Source organism: Hyla sarda, chromosome 6 (assembly GCF_029499605.1).
Source record: "Hyla sarda isolate aHylSar1 chromosome 6, aHylSar1.hap1, whole genome shotgun sequence".
Taxonomy (NCBI): domain Eukaryota; kingdom Metazoa; phylum Chordata; class Amphibia; order Anura; family Hylidae; genus Hyla; species Hyla sarda.
Genome location: NC_079194.1, coordinates 287270621 through 287297496, shown reverse-complemented (window position 1 = coordinate 287297496; position 26876 = coordinate 287270621). Strand labels below are relative to the sequence as shown.

The 26876-nt window shown below is 43.9% G+C and overlaps 2 protein-coding genes across 2 annotated transcripts in view; both read right to left on the bottom strand.

The window, feature by feature from the left end:
- LOC130277195 (transmembrane protein 263-like) overlaps positions 1 to 8988 on the bottom strand; it is a 232323-nt gene extending 223335 nt beyond the window's left edge. Inside the window, exon 1 of the mRNA XM_056527604.1 lies at positions 8843 to 8988. Coding sequence (XP_056383579.1) covers positions 8843 to 8848 — 6 coding nt within the window. The 5' untranslated portion in view covers positions 8849 to 8988. The remainder of the gene's footprint in view (positions 1 to 8842) is intronic.
- Positions 8989 to 13063: 4075 nt separating this feature from the next.
- The window catches only part of LOC130277521 (embryonic protein UVS.2-like), a 28681-nt gene continuing 14868 nt past the window's right edge, over positions 13064 to 26876 (bottom strand). The window contains exons 6-10 of the mRNA XM_056528197.1: positions 23677 to 23792; positions 19699 to 19909; positions 19457 to 19575; positions 14950 to 15172; positions 13064 to 13168 (exon numbers count right to left, since the gene is read on the bottom strand). Of these exons, the coding sequence (XP_056384172.1) occupies positions 13161 to 13168; positions 14950 to 15172; positions 19457 to 19575; positions 19699 to 19909; positions 23677 to 23792 (677 nt within the window). The 3' untranslated portion in view covers positions 13064 to 13160. The remainder of the gene's footprint in view (positions 13169 to 14949; positions 15173 to 19456; positions 19576 to 19698; positions 19910 to 23676; positions 23793 to 26876) is intronic.

The window sequence follows — 26876 nt, the reverse complement described above, 5'->3', positions numbered from 1 at the left end:
AAATGTCACCATGTTTATTCTTATTAGTGTGGTAGAGCGGGAATTACTGACGTGTTCCTATGATGAATAAGAGAGTCCCTCACCTTCTCTCCCAATATTGTGTCCACCCCCTGAAAGATGACGGACACGCAACTGAGTGACCACTTACATGCAACTTAAAGGGAAATTGTCAGCTTGTTCCCCCCACACTAGTGCCAGTGGTGGATCCAGTGGGATGTTGATCAGTTTGATACCTACCGTGCCCGGATCCGCCCCGCCTTTCAGCCGAAATCTTCGTTTTTCTGTATATGCTAATGAGGTGCTAACTGGCACAGGCGGGATTACAGGCGAGGTTACTGCCACTCTGATGTCAGGGGAGGAATATTGATGAAATGGGCGGCGCTGATATCAGAGTTCCAGTAACCCCGCCTGTGCCAGTTAGCACCTAATTAGCATATACAGAAAAACAAAGATTTCGGCCGAACGACAGGGCGGATCAGCGGGGAGGGGCCGGATCAGCCAGTACCGCTGGTTAGTGTGGGGGGAGCAAGCTCACAATTTTCCTTTAAGATGGTTTAGAGGCCAATAACAGTGGCCATTATTGTTATGGGGGCACAGTATGAGGACAATTTATTATGTTGTAACAGTGTCGAGGTCACTGATATGGGGGAACACTATGAGGACACTGTGTTATGGGGCTCACTATGAGGACACTGTGTTATGGGAGCACACTATGAGGACACTGTGTTATGGGGCACACTATGAGGTCACTGTGTTATGGGGCACACTATGAGGACACTGTGTTATGGGTCACACTATGAGGACACTGTGTTATGGGGCACACTATGAGGACACTGTGTTATGGGGCACACTATGAGGACACTGTGTTATGGGGCACACTATGAGGACACTGTGTTATGGGGCACACTATGAGGACACTGTGTTATGGGGCACACTATGAGGACACTGTGTTATGGGGCTCACTATGAGGACACTGTGTTATGGGAGCACACTATGAGGACACTGTGTTATGGGGCACACTATGAGGACACTGTGTTATGGGGCACACTATGAGGACACTGTGTTATGGGGCACACTATGAGGACACTGTGTTATGGGAGCACACTATGAGGACACTGTGTTATGGGGCACACTATGAGGTCACTGTGTTATGGGAGCACACTATGAGGACACTGTGTTATGGGGCACACTATGAGGACACTGTGTTATGGGGCACACTATGAGGACACTGTGTTATGGGAGCACACTATGAGGACACTGTGTTATGGGGCACACTATGAGGACACTGTGTTATGGGAGCACACTATGAGGTCACTGTGTTATGAGAGCACACTATGAGGACACTGTGTTATGGGGCACACTATGAGGACACTGTGTTATGGGGCACACTATGAGGACACTGTGTTATGGGGCACACTATGAGGACACTGTGTTATGGGGCACACTATGAGGACACTGTGTTATGGGGCACACTATGAGGACACTGTGTTATGGGGCACACTATGAGGACACTGTGTTATGGGGCACACTATGAGGACACTGTGTTATGGGGCACACTATGAGGACACTGTGTTATGGGGCACACTATGAGGACACTGTGTTATGGGGCACACTATGAGGACACTGTGTTATGGGGCACACTATGAGGACACTGTGTTATGGGGCACACTATGAGGACACTGTGTTATGGGGCACACTATGAGGACACTGTGTTATGGGGCACACTATGAGGACACTGTGTTATGGGGCACACTATGAGGACACTGTGTTATGGGGCACACTATGAGGACACTGTGTTATGGGAGCACACTATGAGGACACTGTGTTATGGGGCACACTATGAGGACACTGTGTTATGGGAGCACACTATGAGGACACTGTGTTATGGGGCACACTATGAGGACACTGTGTTATGGGGCACACTATGAGGACACTGTGTTATGGGAGCACACTATGAGGACACTGTGTTATGGGAGCACACTATGAGGACACTGTGTTATGGGGCACACTATGAGGACACTGTGTTATGGGAGCACACTATGAGGACACTATGTTATGGGGCACACTATGAGGACACTGTGTTATGGGAGCACACTATGAGGACACTGTGTTATGGGGCACACTATGAGGACACTGTGTTATGGGAGCACACTATGAGGACACTTTTATGGGGCACACTATGAGGTCACTGTGTTATGGGGCAGACTATGAGGACACTGTGTTATGGGGCGCACTATGAGGACACTGTGTTATGGGGCACACTATGAGGACACTGTGTTATGGGGCACACTATGAGGACACTGTGTTATGGGACACACTATGAGGACACTGTGTTATGGGACACACTATGAGGACACTGTGTTATGGGACACACTATGAGGACACTGTGTTATGGGACACACTATGAGGTCACCGTGTTATGGGAGCACACTATGAGGACACTGTGTTATGGGGCACACTATGAGGACACTGTGTTATGGGGCACACTATGAGGACACTGTGTTATGGGAGCACACTATGAGGACACTGTGTTATGGGGCACACTATGAGGTCACTGTGTTATGGGGCACACTATGAGGTCACTGTGTTATGGGGCACACTATGAGGACACTGTGTTATGGGTCACACTATGAGGACACTGTGTTATGGGGCACACTATGAGGACACTGTGTTATGGGGCACACTATGAGGACACTGTGTTATGGGGCACACTATGAGGACACTGTGTTATGGGGCACACTATGAGGACACTGTGTTATGGGAGCACACTATGAGGACACTGTGTTATGGGGCACACTATGAGGACACTGTGTTATGGGGCACACTATGAGGACACTGTGTTATGGGGCACACTATGAGGACACTGTGTTATGGGGCACACTATGAGGACACTGTGTTATGGGAGCACACTATGAGGACACTGTGTTATGGGGCACACTATGAGGTCACTGTGTTATGGGAGCACACTATGAGGACACTGTGTTATGGGGCACACTATGAGGACACTGTGTTATGGGGCACACTATGAGGACACTGTGTTATGGGAGCACACTATGAGGTCACTGTGTTATGGGAGCACACTATGAGGACACTGTGTTATGGGGCACACTATGAGGACACTGTGTTATGGGGCACACTATGAGGACACTGTGTTATGGGGCACACTATGAGGACACTGTGTTATGGGAGCACACTATGAGGACACTGTGTTATGGGGCACACTATGAGGACACTGTGTTATGGGAGCACACTATGAGGACACTGTGTTATGGGGCACACTATGAGGACACTGTGTTATGGGGCACACTATGAGGACACTGTGTTATGGGAGCACACTATGAGGACACTGTGTTATGGGAGCACACTATGAGGACACTGTGTTATGGGGCACACTATGAGGACACTGTGTTATGGGAGCACACTATGAGGACACTATGTTATGGGGCACACTATGAGGACACTGTGTTATGGGAGCACACTATGAGGACACTGTGTTATGGGGCACACTATGAGGACACTGTGTTATGGGAGCACACTATGAGGACACTTTTATGGGGCACACTATGAGGTCACTGTGTTATGGGGCAGACTATGAGGACACTGTGTTATGGGGCGCACTATGAGGACACTGTGTTATGGGGCACACTATGAGGACACTGTGTTATGGGGCACACTATGAGGACACTGTGTTATGGGACACACTATGAGGACACTGTGTTATGGGACACACTATGAGGACACTGTGTTATGGGACACACTATGAGGACACTGTGTTATGGGACACACTATGAGGTCACTGTGTTATGGGAGCACACTATGAGGACACTGTGTTATGGGGCACACTATGAGGACACTGTGTTATGGGGCACACTATGAGGACACTGTGTTATGGGGCACACTATGAGGACACTGTGTTATGGGGCACACTATGAGGACACTGTGTTATGGGGCACACTATGAGGACACTGTGTTATGGGGCACACTATGAGGACACTGTGTTATGGGGCACACTATGAGGACACTGTTATGGGGCACACTATGAGGACACTGTGTTATGGGGCACACTATGAGGACACTGTGTTATGGGAGCACACTATGAGGACACTGTGTTATGGGGCACACTATGAGGACACTGTGTTATGGGAGCACACTATGAGGACACTGTGTTATGGGGCACACTATGAGGACACTGTGTTATGGGGCACACTATGAGGACACTGTGTTATGGGAGCACACTATGAGGACACTGTGTTATGGGAGCACACTATGAGGACACTGTGTTATGGGGCACACTATGAGGACACTGTGTTATGGGGCACACTATGAGGACACTGTGTTATGGGGCACACTATGAGGACACTGTGTTATGGGAGCACACTATGAGGGCACTGTGTTATGGGGCACACTATGAGGACACTGTGTTATGAGGCACACTATGAGGACACTGTGTTATGGGGGCACACTATGAGGACACTGTGTTATGGGAGCACACTATGAGGACACTGTGTTATGGGGCACACTATGAGGACACTGTGTTATGGGGCACACTATGAGGACACTGTGTTATGGGAGCACACTATGAGGACACTGTGTTATGGGGCACACTATGAGGACACTGTGTTATGGGAGCACACTATGAGGACACTGTGTTATGGGAGCACACTATGAGGACACTGTGTTATGGGGCACACTATGAGGACACTGTTATGGGGCACACTATGAGGTCACTGTGTTATGGGGCACACTATGAGGACACTGTGTTATGGGGCGCACTATGAGGACACTGTGTTATGGGGCACACTATGAGGACACTGTGTTATGGGGCACACTATGAGGACACTGTGTTATGGGAGCACACTATGAGGACACTGTGTTATGGGGGCACACTATGAGGACACTGTGTTATGGGACACACTATGAGGACACTGTGTTATGGGACACACTATGAGGACACTGTGTTATGGGACACACTATGAGGACACTGTGTTATGGGACACACTATGAGGACACTGTGTTATGGGACACACTATGAGGACACTGTGTTATGGGGCACACTATTAGGACACTGTGTTATGGGGCACACTATTAGGACACTGTGTTATGTAGCACACTATGAGGACACTATGTTATGGGAGCACACTATGAGGACACTGTGTTATGGGGCACACTATGAGGACACTGTGTTATGGGACACTATGAGGTCACTGTGTTATGGGGCACACTATGAGGTCACTGTGTTATGGGGCACACTATGAGGACACTGCGTTATGGGTCATACTATGAGGAAATGGGGCACACTATGAGGACACATGGGGCACACTATGAGGACACTGTGTTATGGGTCACATTATGAGGACACTGTGTTATGGGGCACACTATGAGGACACTGTGTTATGGGACACACTATGAGGACACTGTGTTATGGGACACTATGAGGTCACTGTGTTATGGGGCACACTATGAGGACACTGCGTTATGGGTCATACTATGAGGAAATGGGGCACACTATGAGGACACATGGGGCACACTATGAGGACACTGTGTTATGGGTCACATTATGAGGACACTGTTATGGGGCACGCTATGAGGACACTGTTTTATTGGGGCACAATAGGAGGACACTGTGTTATGAGGGCACACTACATGGATACTGTATTATGGGGGCACACTATGAAGACACTTTATTATGGGGGGACAGTATAAGGACACTGAGTTATGGGGGCACAATAGGAGGACACGGTTATGGGGGACAACATGAAGACAGTGTATTATGGGCACACTATGAAGACACTTTATTATGGGGCCACAGTATGAGGACACTGTTTTATGAGGCACACTATGAAGACCCTGTGTTATGGAGGCAAACTATGAGGACACGGTTATGGGGGCACAGTATGAGCACACTGTGTTAATGGAGCACATTATTAGGACATTGTTTTATATGGGCACAGTACAAGAATACTGTATTATGTGGGTACACTACCAGGACACTGTGCTATAAGGGGAAACTATGAGGACACTATATTATGTGGGCACAGTAGAAGGACACTGTTGTGGGCATACGATGAGGGCACTGTGATATGAGGCCACAGTATGGAGGACACGGTGTTATGTGGGCACTGTATAATGGCGGCACACTATGAGAACACTATATTATGTGGGCACAGTTGAAGGATACTGTTGTGGGCACACGATGAGGGCACTGTGATATGAGGCCACAGTATGGAGGACACTGTGTTATGTGGGCACTGTATAATGGCGGCACACTATGAGAACACTATATTATGTGTCCACAGTTGAAGGATACTGTTGTGGGCACACGATGAAGGCACTGTGTTATGTGGCCACAGTATGAGGACACTGTGTTAAGTGGGCACAGTAGAAGGACACTATTGTGGGCACACGATGAGGGCACTGTGTTATGTGGCCACAGTATGAGGACACTGTGTTATGTGGGCACAGTAGAAGGACACTGTTGTGGGTACATGATGAGGGCACTGTGTTATGAGGCCACAGTATGAGAATACTGTGTTATGTGGGCACTGTATAATGGCGGCACACTATGAGAACACTATATTATGTGGGCACAGTAGAAGGACACTATTGTGGGCACACGATGATGGCACTGTGTTATGTGGCCACAGTATGAGGACACTGTGTTATGTGGGCACAGTAGAAGGACACTGTTGTGGGCACATGATTAGGGCACTGTGTTATGAGGCCAAAGTATGATGATACTGTGTTATGTGGGCATTGTATAATGGCGGCACACTATGAAAACACTGTATAATGGCGGCACACTATGAGAACACTATATTATGTGGGCACAGTAGAAGGACACTGTTGTGGGCACACGATGAGGGCACTATGTTATGAGGCCACAGTATGAGGACACTGTGTTAAGTGGGCACTGTATAATGGCGGCACACTATGAGAACACTATATTATGTGGGCACAGTAGAAGGACACTGTTGTGGGCACAGTAGAAGAACACTGTTGTGGGCACATGATGAGGACACTGTGTTATGTGTGCATTGTATAATGGCGGCACACTATGAGAACACTATATTATGTGGGCACAGTAGAAGGACACTGTTGTGGGCACAGTAGAAGGACACTGTTGTGGGCACATGATGAGGACACTGTGTTATGTGGGCATTGTATAATGGCGGCACACTATGAGAACACTATATTATGTGGGCACAGTAGAAGGACACTGTTGTGGGCACAGTAGAAGGACACTGTTGTGGGCACATGATGAGGACACTGTTATGTGGGCATTGTATAATGGCGGCACACTATGAGGACACTGTGTTATGGGGTACACTATGAGGACACTGTGTTATGGGGCACACTATGAGGAAACTGTTATGGGATAATGGGATACACTATGAGGACACTGTGTTATGGAGTACACTATGAGGGCACTGTGTTATGGGGCACACTATGAGGAAATGGGGCACACTATGAGGACACTGTGTTATGGGGCAAACTATGAAGCCACTGTGTTATGGGGCACACTATGAGGACACTGTGTTATGGGGCACAATAGGAGGACACTGTGTTATGAGGGCACACTACATGGATACTGTATTATGGGGGCACACTATGAAGACACTTTATTATGGGGCGACAGTATAAGGACACTGAGTTATGGGGGCACAATAGGAGAACACGGTTATGGGGGACAACATGAAGACAGTGTATTATGGGGCACACTATGAAGATACTTTATAATGGGGCCACATTATGAGGACACTGTTTTATGAGGCACACTATGAAGACCCTGTGTTATGGAGGCAAACTATGAGGACACGGTTATGGGGGCACAGTATGAGCACACTGTGTTAATGGAGCACATTATTAGGACATTGTTTTATATGGGCACAGTACAAGAATACTGTATTATGTGGGTACACTATGAGATCACTGAGGACACACAATGAGGTTATGAGAGATAGGACTCCTGATACCCCCACCAATAATAAGAATGGAGGCAGTTTCTCCCAAAATAATGGAGCAGCAGTGCGCATGCACAGCTAGCTCTCCACTCATTATGTATGGTCCCACCTTTCGTTTGGGGGACAATTGTGCATCGCTCTTGTGATCAGTGGGGGTCCCAGAGGCAGGGATGGAGCCTGGGAGGAAAGTAGAGGTTGTTGGGGTTTTTAGTTTAAGCAGGCAGCCCGGTCCTTATAGTAAAAAAAAATAAAACTTTTTATTGGAGTACCCCTTTAAGCAGGGTAACTCTGTGAGAGTCAGACTGGTGTTCACATGACCCAGTTACAGCAATGCGAAAGGCATGCAGGCAGCTGTGCTGGAATAAAACAGAGGGCGCTGTACGACTAGTGATGGTGAGTGCTCATTCACATACAAATATAAAAACACAAAACATTGCAAAAAAAAAAACTAAAAAGAATACATAAAACGTCAAAAACTGCAAAACTACAACTCCCAGCATGTCCGGACAGCCAACGGCTGTCCGGACATGCTGGGAGTTGTAGTTTTGCAACCAGTGGATGCACACTGCTTGGGAAAACACTGTGATAGAGGTTAGGTCTGCAGCAATGGTCTCAACCTGTTCGTCTTCCGCTCTCTGGGCATGCTGGGAGTTGTAGTTCTGCAATAGCCACACAGTGTCTGCCCTCCAATATCTTCATTAGGTGAGGAGGACTATGCTTTATTGGAGAATTCCCTAATTATTTGGCCATACAGCTGTAGGCTGGTAGCAGCACTACAACTCCCAGCATGCCCCCTCAATGATGGGGGTTGTAGTTTTTGTTTTTCTAGCAGTGGTTACTTGTTCTTATCTACTAACTATACGTATGACCTGTAGTCTCACCTTCATAGCTGCAGGCTGGGCTCGGGGTCCTGTCCTGTAGTCTCGGGGTCCCCTCCTGTGTGATGGGGGGCGCTCTCTCACAGCTTGCTTAGTATGTAAACACAGATTGAGTGGAGGGCGGAAGTGACGTCACGCAGGAGCCCGGGCTCTGCAGCACGGAGGCGGCGGCCATGTTGTGTGTGGCAGCGGAGCTACTTCAGCACCGTGGACAGCGCTTTTTTTTCTTTTCTTTTTTTTTGTATATTTTTTATGTATCTGTCTCCTTATGATCTCAGGACGTTCAATAATACAATAAACAAACCATTATTACTGAACATAAAGTGAACTGCTAACTTATGTTACATCAGATGTGTTGGTTTGTTGCTTGGAAACCGTCAGCAAGTAGGGTAAATCCTGATGACGTATCCCTATGCCTTGTCTAATGGTTACGAAAAAAAATCTAGGCAGTGTTTCCCCACCAGGGTGCCTCCAGCTGTAGCAAAACTACAACTCCCAGCATGCCCGGACAGCCAAAGGCTGTCTGGGCATGTTGGGAGTTGTAGTTTTGCAACAGCTGCAGGCACCCTGGTTGGAAAACACTTACCTAGTGGGGAAATATTTTAAAAAAAAATGTATAGTAGGTATACGTATTTGTATGTATTTCTACTGCATACAAAGCCAAAACCTCTACCTCTTCAGAGTCGCCAAATTTTGTAGAATATTGATTTTTTTGGGGGGGCTTACCTTTTTTTAATTAATGTTTTCTCCCTCCTTACCTTTTAAAGAAATTATTATTATTTATGATTTTTATTATTAATAATAATAAATTATTATTATTATCATTATTATTTTTATTATTATTATTTTTATTTAGCTTTTTAGTGTTTTGATTTTTATGAATATTATTTTTATTAAAAAAAATTTTTTTTCCTGGAATACCATTTTAAAGCCCTAAACAGCCAATAGCATGCAGAGAGTTTTGCAATAGCTGGAGGCACATTGTTTGGAAAACACTGCCTTAACTACAGCCCCCCCCGCCCCCCACACACACACACAGTTAAAACATTCTTTATTAAACAAATTCCTAAAATCACTTCCAAAATAAGAAGACTAGATGTCAGGGTAACTCTAAAAACACAGCAAATCACTTATGTGCAAGTTTGATGCTGTAAAGCACTGTTTCCCAATCAGTGTGCCCCCAGCTGTTGCAAAACTACAACTCTCAGCATGCTGGGAGTTGTAGTTTTAAAACTGCTTGAGGCACACTGGTTGATACACACTGCTCCAATAGAAGGTTATACCATTTCCCACAGTACAGGTCAGTGTTTCTCAACCAGGGTGCCTCCAGCTGTTACAATACTACAATTCCCAGCATGCTGAGAGTTGCACTTTTGCAACAGCTGGAGGCTGAGCGCACTAGCGTCAAGCTTACCGCTGCAGCATGGAGCCGCTTTGCTTGCACATACCTAAGATATAAATCCGAAGTTACGAAGAGCTGGTGAGTCGCCTGTGTTTCTTCTTTTATGGAGGAATAATATATACATACTAACTGGGTATTTTTATGGGTATACATTATGGTAGATATCAACAAAATACCCCTAGAATAATTGATCCACTTGTGCTGTTAGAAATCTCCCTGCTCTGCCCCCCTCGACATGTTTCGCTACAACGTAGCTTTATCAAGAGGTAGCGGGCAAGAGGTAGCCCGCTACCTCTTGATAAAGCTATGTTGTAGCGAAACATGTCGAGGGGGGCAGAGCAGGGAGATTTTTAACAGCACAAGCGGAGGCCAGTTAATGAGAGAGCATGTACCTGCAGGCATGTCTCCTTAGGTGCACTATATAAAAAAAACAATAGAGGAGTATAACTCCCTGAAACCACAGGTCCTAATCTACAAAACCGTCCCGAGCTGTGTGTAATTTTAAGAGAGTGTTTTTCCAATTTGATTTTGAGCACTTTTTTCTAATAAAGCTTGTGGGATCACAAAAATTAAAATATATGGGAACATAGGGATTTTTTGGATTCCAAAATAGGAATCTATGGGAAAATATTGATTGACCCCTCCATATATTGGTCTTTATTGAGATTTTTTTTTTTTTTAAACCTTCAAGATATTTCCCAGACATTTCAAAGGTTTCTTCTGTTTCCTGCATAAGACAGGCTCCACAAAGTTACAATGGAATCCCTCATATGAAAGCCAAAGAGTAAAGTTCTCAGCCGAGCACGTCTCACAGGTATATCTAGAAATCAGTGGGGGACACTGGCTAATAAAAACATTTGACGTGTCTGCGGGATATATCAAACGTTTTTTTACAGTAACGCTTAAAGGAGCTCTGGCCCTTGGGCAAACACTGCAGTCATGATGAAGAACTCACCTAAGTAGTTAGAAACATGTTGCTCTTGACGCCATGGAAATATTTAGAATGTTGTTTTTATTGTGGTTTTTGCAGAATTTCAACAAATGACTATGTTTTATAAATCGTTTCAGTATACAGATGTTGGATATTCGCTATATAATACGGACTGACTTGCACCCATGCTGATTTTGGTTTTCTTTCTGTGCATCAGATGAATGATCTGGGGTGTCATATGATGGGTGAGCCATTTCTTTCCTTGGCCTCCTCATTACCAGGCCATACATGTCGCTCAATCCCTGTCATGTAGGACTGACCTGTGGTGGTTTGCAGTACCAAACACAGCCAATACAAAATGTACGGAGCCGTGTCTGATAGGGAAGAGTGCCGCAAGCCTTCCATCAGCTGATCGATGGAGGCACCAGGAGTTGGACTACCAACGATCTAGAAAGAATAGACCCTAAATATTAAAGAGTACCTGTCATCAACTATACTTTCCCTGATCCCCCTCCCCATCTGTCCCTTACTCTAACTATGCCTATCCCTGTGTTTATTGCGGTTTAAAATGCTGTGGAAATACCTTTTTTTATTCCTCTTCATTAGCTCAGGAGCACTGTCTTTCTGAGGGGTGGAAGGAGGCGGGTCCCGGCAGGCATGATGTCACATGAAGCCTGGCCGGGACTCTGCTTCTGCCAGTCTTCCTGTATGCTGCTCTCCCTCTGCAGCAGTGTTTCCCAACCAGGGTACCTCCAGCTGTTGCAAAACTACAACTACCAGCATGTCCAGACAGCCAACAGCTGCCCAGGCATGCTGGGAGTTGTAGTTTTGCAAAAGCTGGAGGCACTCTGGTTGGGAATCACTGCTCTGCAGTGTGCATACAGACTAAGTACAGGGGAAGAACGGCAGCCTGTCTCTCTCTCCTGTGTCTCTCTGCACTAAAAAGTCAATGCTGAGAACCAGGGGTGGTGGGAGCAATTACAGAGGCAGTAATTAAGATGAATGTCGGGGGGGGGGGGGGGGGGGGCACAGAGCAGGGAGTGCAGTGAGATAATACAATGTAAAAGATAACGTGTGGTGAGGGGCAGGGAGAACACAGAGCAGGGGGGAGGTGACTGGCCTCTGTTATATGAGAGGCATGTGCAGGCTTGTAGCTCACAGTGCTGCTCCAGGCTGGGAGCGACTCCTGAACTTCCTGTGGAAGGACCAGAGCCCTTTCAGCATTAGTCCTAAAAGCTGTACACTTACTATGAAAAGCATAGGAAGCTGCCTGCAGACCAGGCATAGAAGAGAGACCCCTAGTGGCCAAAAGTATAAAAAGGAAAAAACTGGTATAAATATTAATATTTTTTAATGAAGATATATTACAATATGTCTTCATTAATGATTATGAACGACATATTATAAGTTTTTGTTGATGACAGGTACTCTTTAAAGTCTTGGAAACCCCTTTAATGGGTGTGTATAGTTTTGGAACCAAAAATTAACCAATCAAGAAACATTGGAAACTAGTAGCAGTGCCTGGTCAGACATTTGGTGACTTCCAAGATGTCCATCGTCAACAGTGGGGCACTCTGGAATAGGGACTGCACAGAGAGACATGCAGCAAAAGTTGAGGTGTCTGACTACCACCAAATAGAGATTGTTACTGCCTCAGTGAGCACTGTCTCTAACTAGACCCCCACACAGTCCAGACAGCTCCCACAATATCAGAGCTATTGACTCCTGTATTGAGGCCACTTTTATGGTCACTGCCCCATTTGGAATAGCTGTGGCTCCCAGAGATGGCCACCAAAAGTATTAGGGAGTCTGCTGGTGACTAAACCTACATAAACTATGTTATAACCAGGGAGGAATCCCACGTGATAAAGGAAGAACACCACCAGGAAATTATTCATATGATTTTATTTGATATACAATGAGTTGACCTGTTGTCTTCCTGTATCCACGCACTCCAAATCGAGGGGTATCAGGTCTTCTTTCTTGGTTCAGACCACTAGAAAAGAAAAACACTTAAGGCCCACATACATTTTAGTGAAATGTTGGCGACCCCAGAGGTTTTAGCAGGACTGGCCAACTCTCTAATGTCCACGGGGGCCTTCCAACTCTCCCCCGGAGAGATTATGTTGGGGAAGATAAGGGTCAGCATGTTGGCTCACAACTATCCGCCCCTTTTTTTTATTATTATTTTATTTATTAAGAGTTGAGGTATGTGCTCTCAAATCACCCAGGTGCGAGTAAAAAGTGCAAGTGTTCACACAAAAAAACGTGCACGAGGATACGGTCTATCGCAAGCCCTTCTCCGAAAGGAGAGAGGCCCCCCAACAAAGCAAACCCTTCGCATCCAGGCCAAAAGGCACCTGCAAGGTTCAAGGTACAATGTCCTCTTTCGCCAAAGCTACTCAGGGACCGAAAATGTTCTTAGGTTTTTACCAAGGAACCAGTAAAACCGGTTTTGGCATCCTGCCGAAGCAGAGATGCAACAGGGTAAGGCAAGGAGGTAAGAAACCTAATGGCCACACACACCTCCCCTAGACCAGCAAAAGGGACACCCAGAAGGGCTACTGCACCCTGACCAAATCCTAGTGGACAAACAGAACACAAAACGTGGACACAGTGATAAAAATAAATAACTAAATAAGTGGATGTGCGCAGTGTAATACTGCCAAACAATTACTAGACACTAGTCATTGGGGTGGAGACCTGGGCCCAACAAGTAGTAATCATACCCCTCGAGGCGTGAGTGACAAGCCTGGTAGGGTTGGACGTACTCTTTCCCAGGTTGAAATCTTGAGCATGTACGGAAGCGATACCTTCCCTGGGCATGCGCAGTGAATTCTTAAGTAATCACCACAGTGATCCTCAGGGCTGTGGCACAGACGATGTAGAATAGTGAAGCCAGAGCCATTACAATGTCTAACCCTCCCTGGCCTGTCAATCATGCCTTGATAGGTGTCATTACAAGTGTGACTAGTTGGGCCCAGATCTCCACCCCCAATGACTAGTTTCTAGCAGTTAGCATACGGCATGCGCTGATATAAAAGTTATTTTTATCAAAGGTGCTGAATTGGGCTAAACCCTGCAAGACATGGTAGGATATATAACGTCATCACATGTTCCCGGCCATTTTATATGCCTATATTCCGATTGTAACAAATACATTTTATTAGGAAAATAAACTTGTATTTTTTATCAAGAAAAGTTAATTATTTGGTTCCGGCAGATCGTGTGATATATTATATATTACTGGCTGACTTTGGGAACAAAATGTTGCATGACATAAGTACATTCACATTAAAGGTTTTTCCATTGGATAAATTTGTTGCATGTGTAAAAAGTCTGGGCCAGAATTTGCGGCAAAAAAACAACAAAAAAAACACAAACTCTCCATTTTACTTAGAAAACCCGAAAATATTTTCTAAGTGGCGTCCACCCGAAAGGCATGGATGCTGGGAAAAGGGGGCGTGGATGCTGAAAAGGGGGTGCCCCCCCCCCCCCCCCCCGACATTTTAGAAATATCCCAACATATTTACAAATGTTTGCACAGAATTGGTGATTTTGAGCTGAGGAAAACACCATAGGTCAGAGCAGTAGTAAAAAAAATAAAAACGTACAAAACAGAGGGAAACATTAGTAAATACCATGGAAAAATACCTCTCAGGAATCAAAACCCACAAAGAAAACTCCACTCCCCTCTTAATAAATCAGGGCCATTGTATACTGTGTATTTTTGACTGTTTTTACATTATTCTTGGCTCCGGTGTTTATCACACTTACCCCACGTGTATTTGATCTGGAAGCCCGTACTCTGCACCGATTTATCAGTGTGAAATTCTAGCAGCACCCAGTTCCCTGCCGAAACTTGTGCTGGCATCTTATTGGATCCACAAAACTTTGCTGACACTGAGGATTCTATGTGAGAACCGTGCAGGATGGAGAGGTAATCATAGATACAGTTTCGGGAAAGCTCCAGGGCAAAAGAGGTGAAAGTCAGCTGCACCTGGGGGCAGATATAAGGTGCAAACACATCAAAGTATTAACCTCTTAAAGGAATACTCTGCCCCTAGACATCTCATCCCCTATCCAAAGGCCGTCATGAGCCTCTGGTGCTGCACGCAAAGCTATAAATGAACACCAGGTGCAGCAGGGAGATCAGGGGGGTCCCCAGCGGTGGGACCCCGCAATTATACATCTTATCCCCTATTCTTTGGATAGGGGATTAGATGTCTAGGGGCGGAGTACCCCTTTAAGGATGCAGCAAATGGTATTTTTGTTACATCCCTAAATGTTGTAACTCCTGTATGACCTGACGAAGCGAGGGGTTCCCTTCCCGAAATGCATTGGTAATTTACTAAAAAGAACTTTTACTTTATCCATCTATCGTGGAAAATTTGTTCTGTTTCCCACAGGAGAACTGGTTTCCCAAAACACCACCAAGCACCTCAGGCGCCACTGCTGCATCTTGTTTAATAAGTACCTGTCACCAAACTAAACTTTTTATGTATTGTTCTTTATGTAATTATAAGACACTTTGCTATGTACTTGCTGTTAAAATTATGAACCTTTAAATGTTGTTAATACTATTGAAAAACAGCCACTAGATGGCTCTGTTCTGTTCCCTGCGCAAGTCAAACAATTAGTTTGGTCTCCTCCTGGCCTAGCAGGAGACCAAACTCAGGAAATGCATTTAGTCTATGGCGAGGCACAGCTCTCGTAGGCTTCTGTGACATTGCGCCTGCTGGGGAACGCCCACTTACTCATGCTGGGAGCTCACACAATGTGAGCAAGGGGAAAGGTATGATACACAGCTTTTTAAAACTCGGAAGTTTTTTTTTGTTACGGGCAGGAGGGGTGTTAGGAGTAGTTAGGGAATATAGTCTAAGTTATTTTAGAAAATATGGTTTGATGACCGGTACTCTTTAAGGGGGTCATACGGGATCCCCATTTTCAAATATACATACCCTTATTTGTGAAACTTCAATAATCAATGTTTCTAGAAGGAACTTGGTGAGTGTTGGGACACATGAATTCATTCCAACTTCACCTAATCTCCCAGCATTGCTCTATTTTGCCCCAAGCCACCTCCAACTTGCATTTTAGAAACCAAAAACCCAGCTTCTGTCCACCATCTGGATTGCAGAAATCACCACTGGCAGTACCTCTGGAAACTAAAACCCATGACGCCAAGGCTAAAACCCATGACGTCTAGGCATCCCATAGGAAGGTGTGGCCATATTAGATCTATCAGAAGCTATATGTGTATAGATCAGTCCATATTGTCAGCATAGGTCTGAGGAAGTAAGGTTGCAGGCAGGGGCGTAACTATAGGAGGTGCAGAGGCGCATCGGGGCCCTGGTACGTGACAGGACCCAAGTCACCTCTGCCCCATAAGACGACGCCAGTATTATTAAAGGGGTATTCCAGGCCAAAACTTTTTTTTATATATCAACTGGCTCCGGAAAGTTAAACAGATTTGTAAATTACTTCTATTAAAAAAATCTTAATCCTTCCAATAGTTATTAGCTTCTGAAGTTGAGTTGTTGTTTTCTGTCTAACTGCTCTCTGATGACTCACATCCCGGGAGCTGTGCAGTTCCTATGGGGATATTCTCCCATCATGCACAGCTCCCGGGACGGGACATCATCATTGAGCAGTTATACAGAAAACTTCAGAAGCTAATAACTATTGGAAAGATTAAGATTTTTTTTTTTTATTTAACTGTTTATTTATCGTTTTATCAATACAATTTTCAATTCAGTAAAATAGAAAAATAAAAATAACAAAGAAAGAAAAATCTTGCAGCAGCAAGAATAGAGTTCATTGTCAAAGCGTATATGCAATATTGTAACAAGAACCCTACAACTAGGTAGCTTGAAGCAGTTGCCATGTTTCTATAGGAATTGAGTTGCAGATTTATAGATTATCTACAATACATTCAAATCCGTGAGTGTGTATTAGGTAGGAACATAGCAATCTATATTATTTTGGTTAGATTCCAGAAACGGAATAAAGAAAATGAAAAGAAGAAGGAAAAGAAAGAGAAAAAAAAAAAAAAGATAAAAATAATAAAAATAAAGTACCTGTTTGACCAAGATGTGAACTATAGAATAGGTCCATGCCTATGCGACCTCTTCCGACTCTCCTCCATTCAGTGTTGGTTATCGTCTTCTATATAATCATCCCATTCCTTCCAAGTTTCGTAGAAATGAGAAAGCCTGTTATCTGTCATTGCAGAGAGATATTCCATCCGCCTAACTTCCAGAATCCTATTGGTTAGGGCTTGTACGGATGGAGGGGTAGGTTTTTTCCATTCTTTGGCTATCAAACACTTTGCAGCCGTGAGTATGGAATGGAATAATCTGAGTTTATTTTTTCTAATACCAGGGGGGGGGGGGCACATTTAAGAGATAATTGATTGGGTTCAGATGTATCTTCAGTTTCAGTATCTTCCCTATTAAAGACTGCACTTCCAACCAAAAATGACGCAGGGAGGGACAATCCCAAAATATGTGTGGTAGTGTACCTAACTCCATACTACACCTCCAGCAACTAGAATTATTTTGTGGATGAAGTTTGTTTAATACTTCCGGTGTGTGATACCACTGAAAGAGAATTTTGTATTGATTTTCTTTATGTATTACGCAGGAAGAAGATTTCGCTGCTCGATCCCATATAGTTTGCCATGTGGCTCTTGGAATTTCATAGCCTAAATATTCTTCCCATTTTGTCATGTAGGGGTGTTTCCAATTATCTTGATATATGAAAGAATGTAAAATATTGTAAATGGAGGATATCAAACCTCTCGTGGTGGTCTCACCCCTACACAACAACTCAAAGGATGTTGGTTTAGGGAAAGCAGCTTCAGGTGAGCTTAACCCTGCATGTGAAGTGACGGTTTGGAGAAAGTTTTGTGTGTCATTAGGGAGATTAAACTTGTCACTAAGGGCTTGAAAGGTTAGGAATGTTCTTTTGATCGGGTCCACTAGATCTGCAAAGTGAAACAACCCTGCCTCTACCCAGGGGAGATTAAGATTTTTTAATAGAAGTAATTTACAAATCTGTTTAACTTTCCAGAGCCAGTTTATATATATATATATATATATATATATATATATATAAAAAAAGGTTTTGCCTGGAATACCCCTTTAAAGAGCACATGATAGACATGGAGCCCTGTTACACATTTTGCATTGAGGCCCACAAACTACAAGTTACACCTCTGGTTTAAAGGGGTACTCCGCTGCCCCAGTATTGGGAACATTTTGTTGCGAATGCTTGGAGGGGGCGGTGGGGGTCGTGATGTCATGGCCACGCCCCTCTTGATGTCCAACCACGCTCCCTCAATGCAAGTCTATGGGAGGGGGCGTGGCAGTCGCCACGCCCCCTCCCATAGACTTGCATTGAGGGGGCGTGGTGTGACATCAAAAGGGGCATGGCCGAGACGTCACGACCCCCGGAACCAGCGGCAGGACCCCCACGATTAGACATCTTATCCCCTATCCTTTGGATAGGGGATAAGATGTCTAGGGGCGGAATACCCCTTTAAGGTCTAAAAATAAAAGGCCCAGGAGAGGCAGCAGACGGTAAGTCACAGGCAGTTAAGGAGCCTCCAGCACATTGAGGGGACAGGTAGAGATGTTTAGTTAGCAATAGTCTTACATAAGGTACAGGAAGGAGGAGATTCAGTGAAAACAACAGAATGTACAAGGCTATGAAGATCTGTGGTTGTCACCCCCTGCATTATTGGGTTGACGCTACGCAACAGTCCCCATTGATTATATTAAAGAGTACCTGTCATCACTGTAAGGCTTCTTTCACACTGCCGTTCCGACACGACAGTGTGACATCTGTTGGCGAATAGCGGGAGGAAAAATACATCATGCAACGTTTTTTTCTCATGCTACTCCCGTCGAAAAACAAAAGTGCCCGAGGGACCCCATAATAGAAAATGGGATCTGTCGGGACCTGTTGTTTCCCGTTGGGCCCCATCAAAAAGAACGTCCATTAAGGCACAATAAAAGGGCCTCACGGACATTCCTCCGACGGGGCACAATGTCAGTGTGAATGGGGCCTAATGCTGCCTGAGGCACAAGTCATCGTGGTGAGTCCTCAGCACTTTCTCCCTGCCCCACCAGCCTTGATTGAAATCTATCACTCAAGGTCGGTGGTTCAAGCAGGAACCATCAGGGACCACCCTGGGGACTCGTGGTTCAGGCAGCATGAAAGTGCTGAGGGTTGTGCTCTGGAAGAGCTGAAGGAGTGCTGCGGCTCTTTTACTGCTTACCTTATACCCAGGAGGGGCCACAATGGACCATTTACAGTCTACAGATGAGAAGTACTTGGTGGGATATCCCGGAGATGTCACTGTTCCATTTACAGCCGCCATTGTTCCTCCACAAACCACTTGAAAGATAAAAAATAATGGTTTAATAAACTGCTCACAGAAAGAGATGATCCCTATCCCATAGAAGCCAAATATGGTGCCCATTGCATGCCACAGTACACTTCATACTGCACCCACTCTACCTGTCTGATATGTGGCTGAGAACGTTGTCTTCTCGTGGCTCCAGAATTCCACTAACATCAGGCTTCCAGAGGACACGACCGGTGGAGGCTCTCCGCTCCGACATGTTGTATTTCCAAGGACTGGGGACGACTTGCTGGCTCCATCATAGACAACAATAAAGTCGGTGGAGCAGGATGGGGAAGTAGTGAAGGCATGGAACTGCAAAATGACCTAAAACGTGGAAGAAAAATCTCACAGGAATTGTTGTGCATTTCCAGTAGATATCAAGGTTTATTCTCTGTTATGAGAGGAGTTCCTGTATAACTTAATTATTTATTTATGTAAATTAACTTTATTAACTATATTTATGTAAATCTACTCATTCTGGGCTATATGTCTGTGTAATATCCCAGTATAGGACATGGTCCTGCACTACACTTAGGCCCTGTCAGGTTGAGTCCCTCATGGACCTGGGGTCTCCCCTGCTGTTTCTATAATGTTATTTATCTTACCTTATGTGTAGTCAGTGTCCTAATGTATAGCTAGTCTAAAGGACCTGCGAGTTGTCTAAAGGACCTGTGAGATTGTCACATGTTATGTTATGTTGTCACATGATGTTACCCAGAGAGCACCAGCTTAACCTATGACCCGCAGCTTGACCAATGGGCCTTAGTCCAGCCCCCCACTATATAAAGGGGCGGCCATTACAATTCCCTCTCTTACCATCTGCTACTGAGCACAGCAACCACCAGAGATCTCAGTGCTAGTGACCAGCGTCTGGAAGACCACAAAGCTACAGTCATTCCAGTAAGTCAAAAGCCTATGTCTGCTGTCACTACAAATAGTCAAGTCCTGCATATAGTCACGCCACGGTACCCCAACCCCACCCATACTATAATAATCAGCTTTTTCCAGCCTGCTGGAGGAGCGCAGCGCCACCTCCAAAGCAGACAGGGGCGATCACCAAGGTCAGGTACTTCCAACATCCTGACATCATGCCATCCTCCATGGGCGGGGTCAGGGAACGGCAAAATTGTCTTTGGCCTAGGGTGGCAAAAATCCTTGCATCAGGCCTGTTTCCAGCCAGTGTAGCCCCAAATATTGCAAAACCAAAACTCCCAGGATGTCCCGACAAATGCTGAAAGTTGTAGTTTTGCAACAGCTGGAGGCACACTTTTTGGAAAACACTGTTAGGGTATGTTCACATGGGAGCGTATCCGCAGCGTATTTGATGTCGGGGATGCGCTGCTGGCACACACATTGAGCTCTGCCTTAACTCTGTGTGTGCTGGCAGCGCATCTGTGGTGCCAAATACACTGCAGATGCGCCCCTGAGTGAATGTCCCCTTTTTATAATGATGCACTGTATGTTAATGAGTCTTGTGAACTATTTATACTCTGCACTTTGTACCATTTGTTGCTTGAAAATGTCCATGTGAGACGGCCGAGACGTCACTCTGATGTTTGGTGAATAAAGCCACACACCTTCTTCACCGTAATTTGGGTGCTGTCACCTTCTTTCAAGTGTATTTATCTGGGACTCCTGGAGACCGTGTCCATCTCTAGCTTGCACATTTTAAGGACTATTAACTCTACAAGTGCTGCCCAATTATCTGGAACTATCTATCTATCTCTATCTATCTCCTATCGATCTATCTATCTCATATCTATCTCATATCTATCTATCTAATATCTATTATCTATCTATCTAGATGAAGTAAAAAAAATATAGTTGCAGCACTCCAAATAGGTGAAAAAAAATATAAGGTGGCTTTATCAATACAAAAACAGGAGCTCCTGTTTTTGTATGGAATAAAGCGACCTTATATTTTTTCCCCCTATTTGGAGTGCTGCGACTATATTTTTTACTTCATCTGGATTTTGGGTCCGTGACCTTGACCAATTGGTGTCCTGCATCTATCTATCTCATATCTATCTATCTATCTGTCTATCTATCTCATATCTATCTATCTCATATCTATCTATCTATCTATCTATCTATCTATCTTACTATCTATCTATCTCATATCTATCTATCTATCTCATATCTATCTATCTCATATCTACCTATCTCATATATATCTATCTATCTCATATCTATCTATCTCATATCTATCTATCTATCTCATATCTATCTATCTCATATCATATCTATCTCATATCTATCTATCTCATATCTATCTATCTCATATATATCTATCTCATATCTATCTATCTATCTATCTATCTCATATCTATCTATCTATCTATCTATCTCATATCTATCTATCTCATATCCATCTATCTATCTCATATCTATCTAATATCTATCTATCTATCTCATATCTATCTATCTATCTATCTATCTAGACAAAGAATCAGGTGTGTATATAAGGTGTCTTGGATGTTCCAGACCCTGCCATGCTTACTGAACTGTTCACACAGAGGCATATTCACAGTGTAGGGTCCGTCCCATTGAGGCCACCTTATCGCGGTGGGACGGTCCAAGCTATTTGACCGCCGGCGGAGACAAATTTGCGAGCTAAGTGCCTCATTATCTCATAGTTTCACATTTGCATCTATTACACCATAGCTGTATAGCTCTCCATGTTTTATCTGCATATTCATGTTTCACCTATATCCTTGTGCTGGCAGTGTGCTGCTGTATTCTTCTGTTGCTGTATATCTATCTCATATCTATCTCATATCTATCTATCTATCTCATATCTATCTATCTATCTATCTCATATCTATCTATCTATCTTATATTTATCTATCTCATATCTATCTATCTATCTCATATCTATCTATCTCATATCTATCTATCTCATATCTATCTATCTATCTATCTATCTCTCTCATATCTATCTATCTATCTATCTATCTCATATATATCTATCTCATATCTATCTATCTATCTATCTCATATCTATCTATCTATCTCATATCTATCTATCTCATATCCATCTATCTATCTCATATCTATCTAATATCTATCTATCTATCTCATATCTATCTATCTCATATCTATCTATCTATCTATCTATCTAGACAAAGAATCAGGTGTGTATATAAGGTGTCTTGGATGTTCCAGATCCTGCCATGCTTACTGAACTGTTCACACAGAGGCATATTCACAGTGTAGGGTCCGTCACAATGCGGCCACCTTATCGCGGTGGGACGGTCCAAGCTATTTGACCGCCGGCGGAGACAAATTTGCGAGCTAAGTGCCTCACTATTTCATAGTTTCACATTTGCATCTATTACACCATAGCTGTATAGCTCTCCATGTTTTAACTGCATATTCATGTTTCACCTATATCCTTGTGCTGGCAGTGTGCTGCTGCATTCTTCTGTTGCTGTATATCTATCTATCTATCTCATATCTATCTATCTCATATCTATCTACCTCATATCTATCTATCTCATGTCTATCTCATATCTATCTATCTCATATCTATCTATCTATCTCATATCTATCTATCTCTCTATCTCATATCTATCTATCTCATATCTATCTATCTAATATCTATCTACCTCATATCTATCTATCTCATGTCTATCTAATATCTATCTATCTATCATAGCGCCTACCATTGGTGAGAATGATTCCTCCTGCATGCAACCCCCCCCCCCCCCGATTTAATCTATTACTATTTCTTATCTAATTTTATCTCTGTATTGAATATAGTAAATATACAATTAAGATAAAAAACAATAACCTCTGCCAGCGGTTTGGGCAAGTGGCACCGCACCGTACCCTACCACACAGCCTATTCCCGCCAGTGTGAACCACAGCAATGATGTCAATAGTAAGTATTTCCATCAGGTTTAAATTAAACTACATTTTTTATTATCCACAATACTGGAAAAAAATTGTATGAAAAAAAATAAAATTTTGCTCTGCGATTCCTCACCATTTTCAAAATCTCGGCTTGCTTTGCTTTAACAATAAAAACTTCCATGTGTATTTTTAGAAGCCGAAAAGCTGTCCTGGTTATTTCTAAGGACATGAAATACCTTGTTTGCTGGAACACGAATGAGCCATGTACATCCTGGTCTACTCGGGGATGCGGGAGTTGTATTTCCGGACTGAAAACTCCCTGAAGGCTCGCTGAGAAGAAAACTACACACGTCTATAATAGAAAAACCAAAAAAACAGAAAAAGTTAGTGGTTGTTATAGTATAGGACAGTAATCAAACTGTGGACCTCCAGATGTTCCAAAACTACAACTTCCAGCACGCCCGGGCATGCTGGGAGGTGTAGTTTTGCAGTTTTCCAACATCTGGAAGCCAAACTTGCATGTATACCTTTTTTTTCTCTAAATGTTTAAACACATGTATATATATATATATATATATATATATATATATATATATATATATATACAGAGGTCCCTCAAGTTACAATATTAATCGGTTCCAGGACGACCATTGTATGTTGAAACCATTGTATGTTGAGACCAGAACTCTATGGAAACCTGGTAATTGGTTCTGAAGCCACCAAAATGTCATCCGAAAATAGGAAAAAGGGAGGATTAAAGAAAAATAAGTAGATAACTAATAAAGATAAAGCAAATCCTTACATATAAAAGTAAGAAAGATCTGCTGGGAGCTGTAAATCACTGTTTATTTCAGTGTTTCCCAACCAGGGTGCCTCCAGCTGTTGCAAAACTACAGCTCTCAGCATGCCCGGACAGCCGTTGGCTGTCCGGGCATGCTGGGAGTTGTAGTTTTGCAACAGCTGGAGGCACCCTTGTTGGGAAACAATGGTTTAAAGGGGCAGTCCAGTGGTGAAAAACGTATCCCCTATCCTAAGGATAGGGGATAAGTTTGAGATCGCGGGGGGTCCGACCGCTGGGGCCCCCCGCGATCTCTCTGTACGGGGGCCAGGCTCTCCGGCCAGATAGCGGGTGTCGACCCCCGCACGAAGCGGCGTCCGACACGCCCCCTCAATACATCTCAATGGCAGAGCCGGAGATTGATGAAGGCAGCGCTTCGGCTCTGCCATAGAGTTGTATTGAGGGGGCGTGTCGGCCGCCGCTTCGTGCGGAGGTCGACCCGCCCCCTTCCCGCGGGCTGTCGGGGCTCCGTACAGGAGATCGCAGGGGGCCCCAGCGGTCGGACCCCTCGCGATCTGCAACTTATCCCCTATCCTTAGGATAGGGGATAAGTTGTTCACCACTGAGTCACCACTGGACTACTCCTTTAAGTAGAGGACAGAAGATTCTTCAGGGTCCTATACAGAACACACAGTGTCCCAAATGGAGCCGCCCTTACTTGGTGTCCAAAGGAGCAGCTAACCCTGGCACAGGTAAGGAGTAGTACAGAACATGTAATTCCTCCCTGTACTGTAGGGGGCGCTACCAGACACCAGTCAGTGCAGGCACTTCAGTAATAAAGGTGATTTACCAGTAAAATGCCCATTCTGATTGGTCAGTTCCTCCAGTTGTGACAGGTTTCACAGATCTGGACTGTCTGTACATTGTATGTTGAGTCTGGTTTCAACTTACAATGGTCCAGAAAAAAACATTGTATGTTGAAACTATTGTATGTTGAGGCCATTGTAAGTTGAGGGATCACTATATATATATATATATATATATATATATATATATACAAAAAAAAAGATGGTATAGGACAGTTCAGTGGTCTCCAAACTGTGGACCTCCGGATGTTTCAAAACTACAACTCCCAGCATGCTCAGTGTAATGAAGAAAACTTTGTCCCTGTAGAAGAATGTGATGCTCCGCAAAGAGGCACACTTTTCCACTTTACAGCCAGCTTCCTCTCACTCCCTAACCCTATTCATAACCCCTAACCTCTAATCCTAACCTCTAACCTTTACCCCTAATCTTAACCCTTTACCCTAATCCTAACCCTTAAAGGGGTACTCCGGTGGAAAACATGTTTTTTTTTTTTTTTTTTAAATCAACTGGTGCGAGAAAGTTATACAGATTTGTAAATCACTTCTATTTAAAAATCTTAATCCTTCCAGTACTTATCAGCTGCTGTATACTACAGAGGAAGTTCTTTTCTTTTTTTAAATTATTTTCAGTCTGACCACAGTGCTCTCTGCTAACACTTCTGTCCATTTCAGGAACTATCCAGAGCAGGAGCAAATCCCCATAGCAAACCTCTCCTGCTCTGGACAGTACCTGACACGGACAGAGGTGTCAGCAGAGAGCACTGTGGTCAGACAGAAAAAAATATTAAAAAGAAAACAACTCCCTCTGTAGCATACAGCAGTTGATAAGTACTGGAAGGATTAAGATTTTTTTTTATTTAACTGTTTATTTATTGTTTTATCAATACAATTTTCAATTCAGTACCATAGGAAAAGAAAAAAGAAAAATAACAAAGAAAGAAAAATCTTGCAGCAGCAAGAATGGAGCACAGAGTTCATTGTCAGAGCGTATATGCAATAACGTAACAAGAAGCTTTCATCTAAGTAGCTTTAAAGGGGTACTCCGGTGAAAACCTTTTTTCTTTTAAATCAACTGGTGGCAGAAAGTTAAACATATTTGTAAATGACTTCTATTAAAAAATCTTAATCCTTCCGGTACTTATTAGCTGCTGAATACTACAGAGGAAATTCTTTTCTTTTTGGAATGCTCTCTGATGACATCACGAACACAGTTCTCTCTGCTGACGTTATTATAATAATACTAATGCTTTATTTATTGTTGTCCTTAGTGGGATTTGAACCCAAGTCCCCAGCACTGCAAGACAGCACTGCTAACCACTGAGCCACCATTCTGCCCTTAGCAAACATCTGCTATGCATGGTTGGTAAAATGGACAGAGATGTCAGCAGAGAGCACTGTGCTCGTGATCTCATCAGTGTTCCAAAAAGAAAGGAATTTCCTCTGTAGCATTCAGCAGCTAATAAGTACTGGAAGGATTAAGATTTTTCAATAGAAGTAATTTACAAATATGTTTAACTTTCTGCCACCAGTTGATTTAAAAGAAAAAAGGTTTTCACCGGAGTACCCCTTTAAGCTTAAGATTTTTAAATAGAAGTAATTTACAAATCTGTTTAACTTTCTGGCACCAGTTGATTTAAAAAATAAATAGTTTTCGACCGATGTACCCCTTTAATCCTAACCCTAAACATAATTCTAACCCTAATCCTAACTAGTGATGAGCGGCATTGGCCATATTCAAATTCGCGATATTTCGCGAATGTATAGACGAATATTTGTCCTATATTTGCGAATT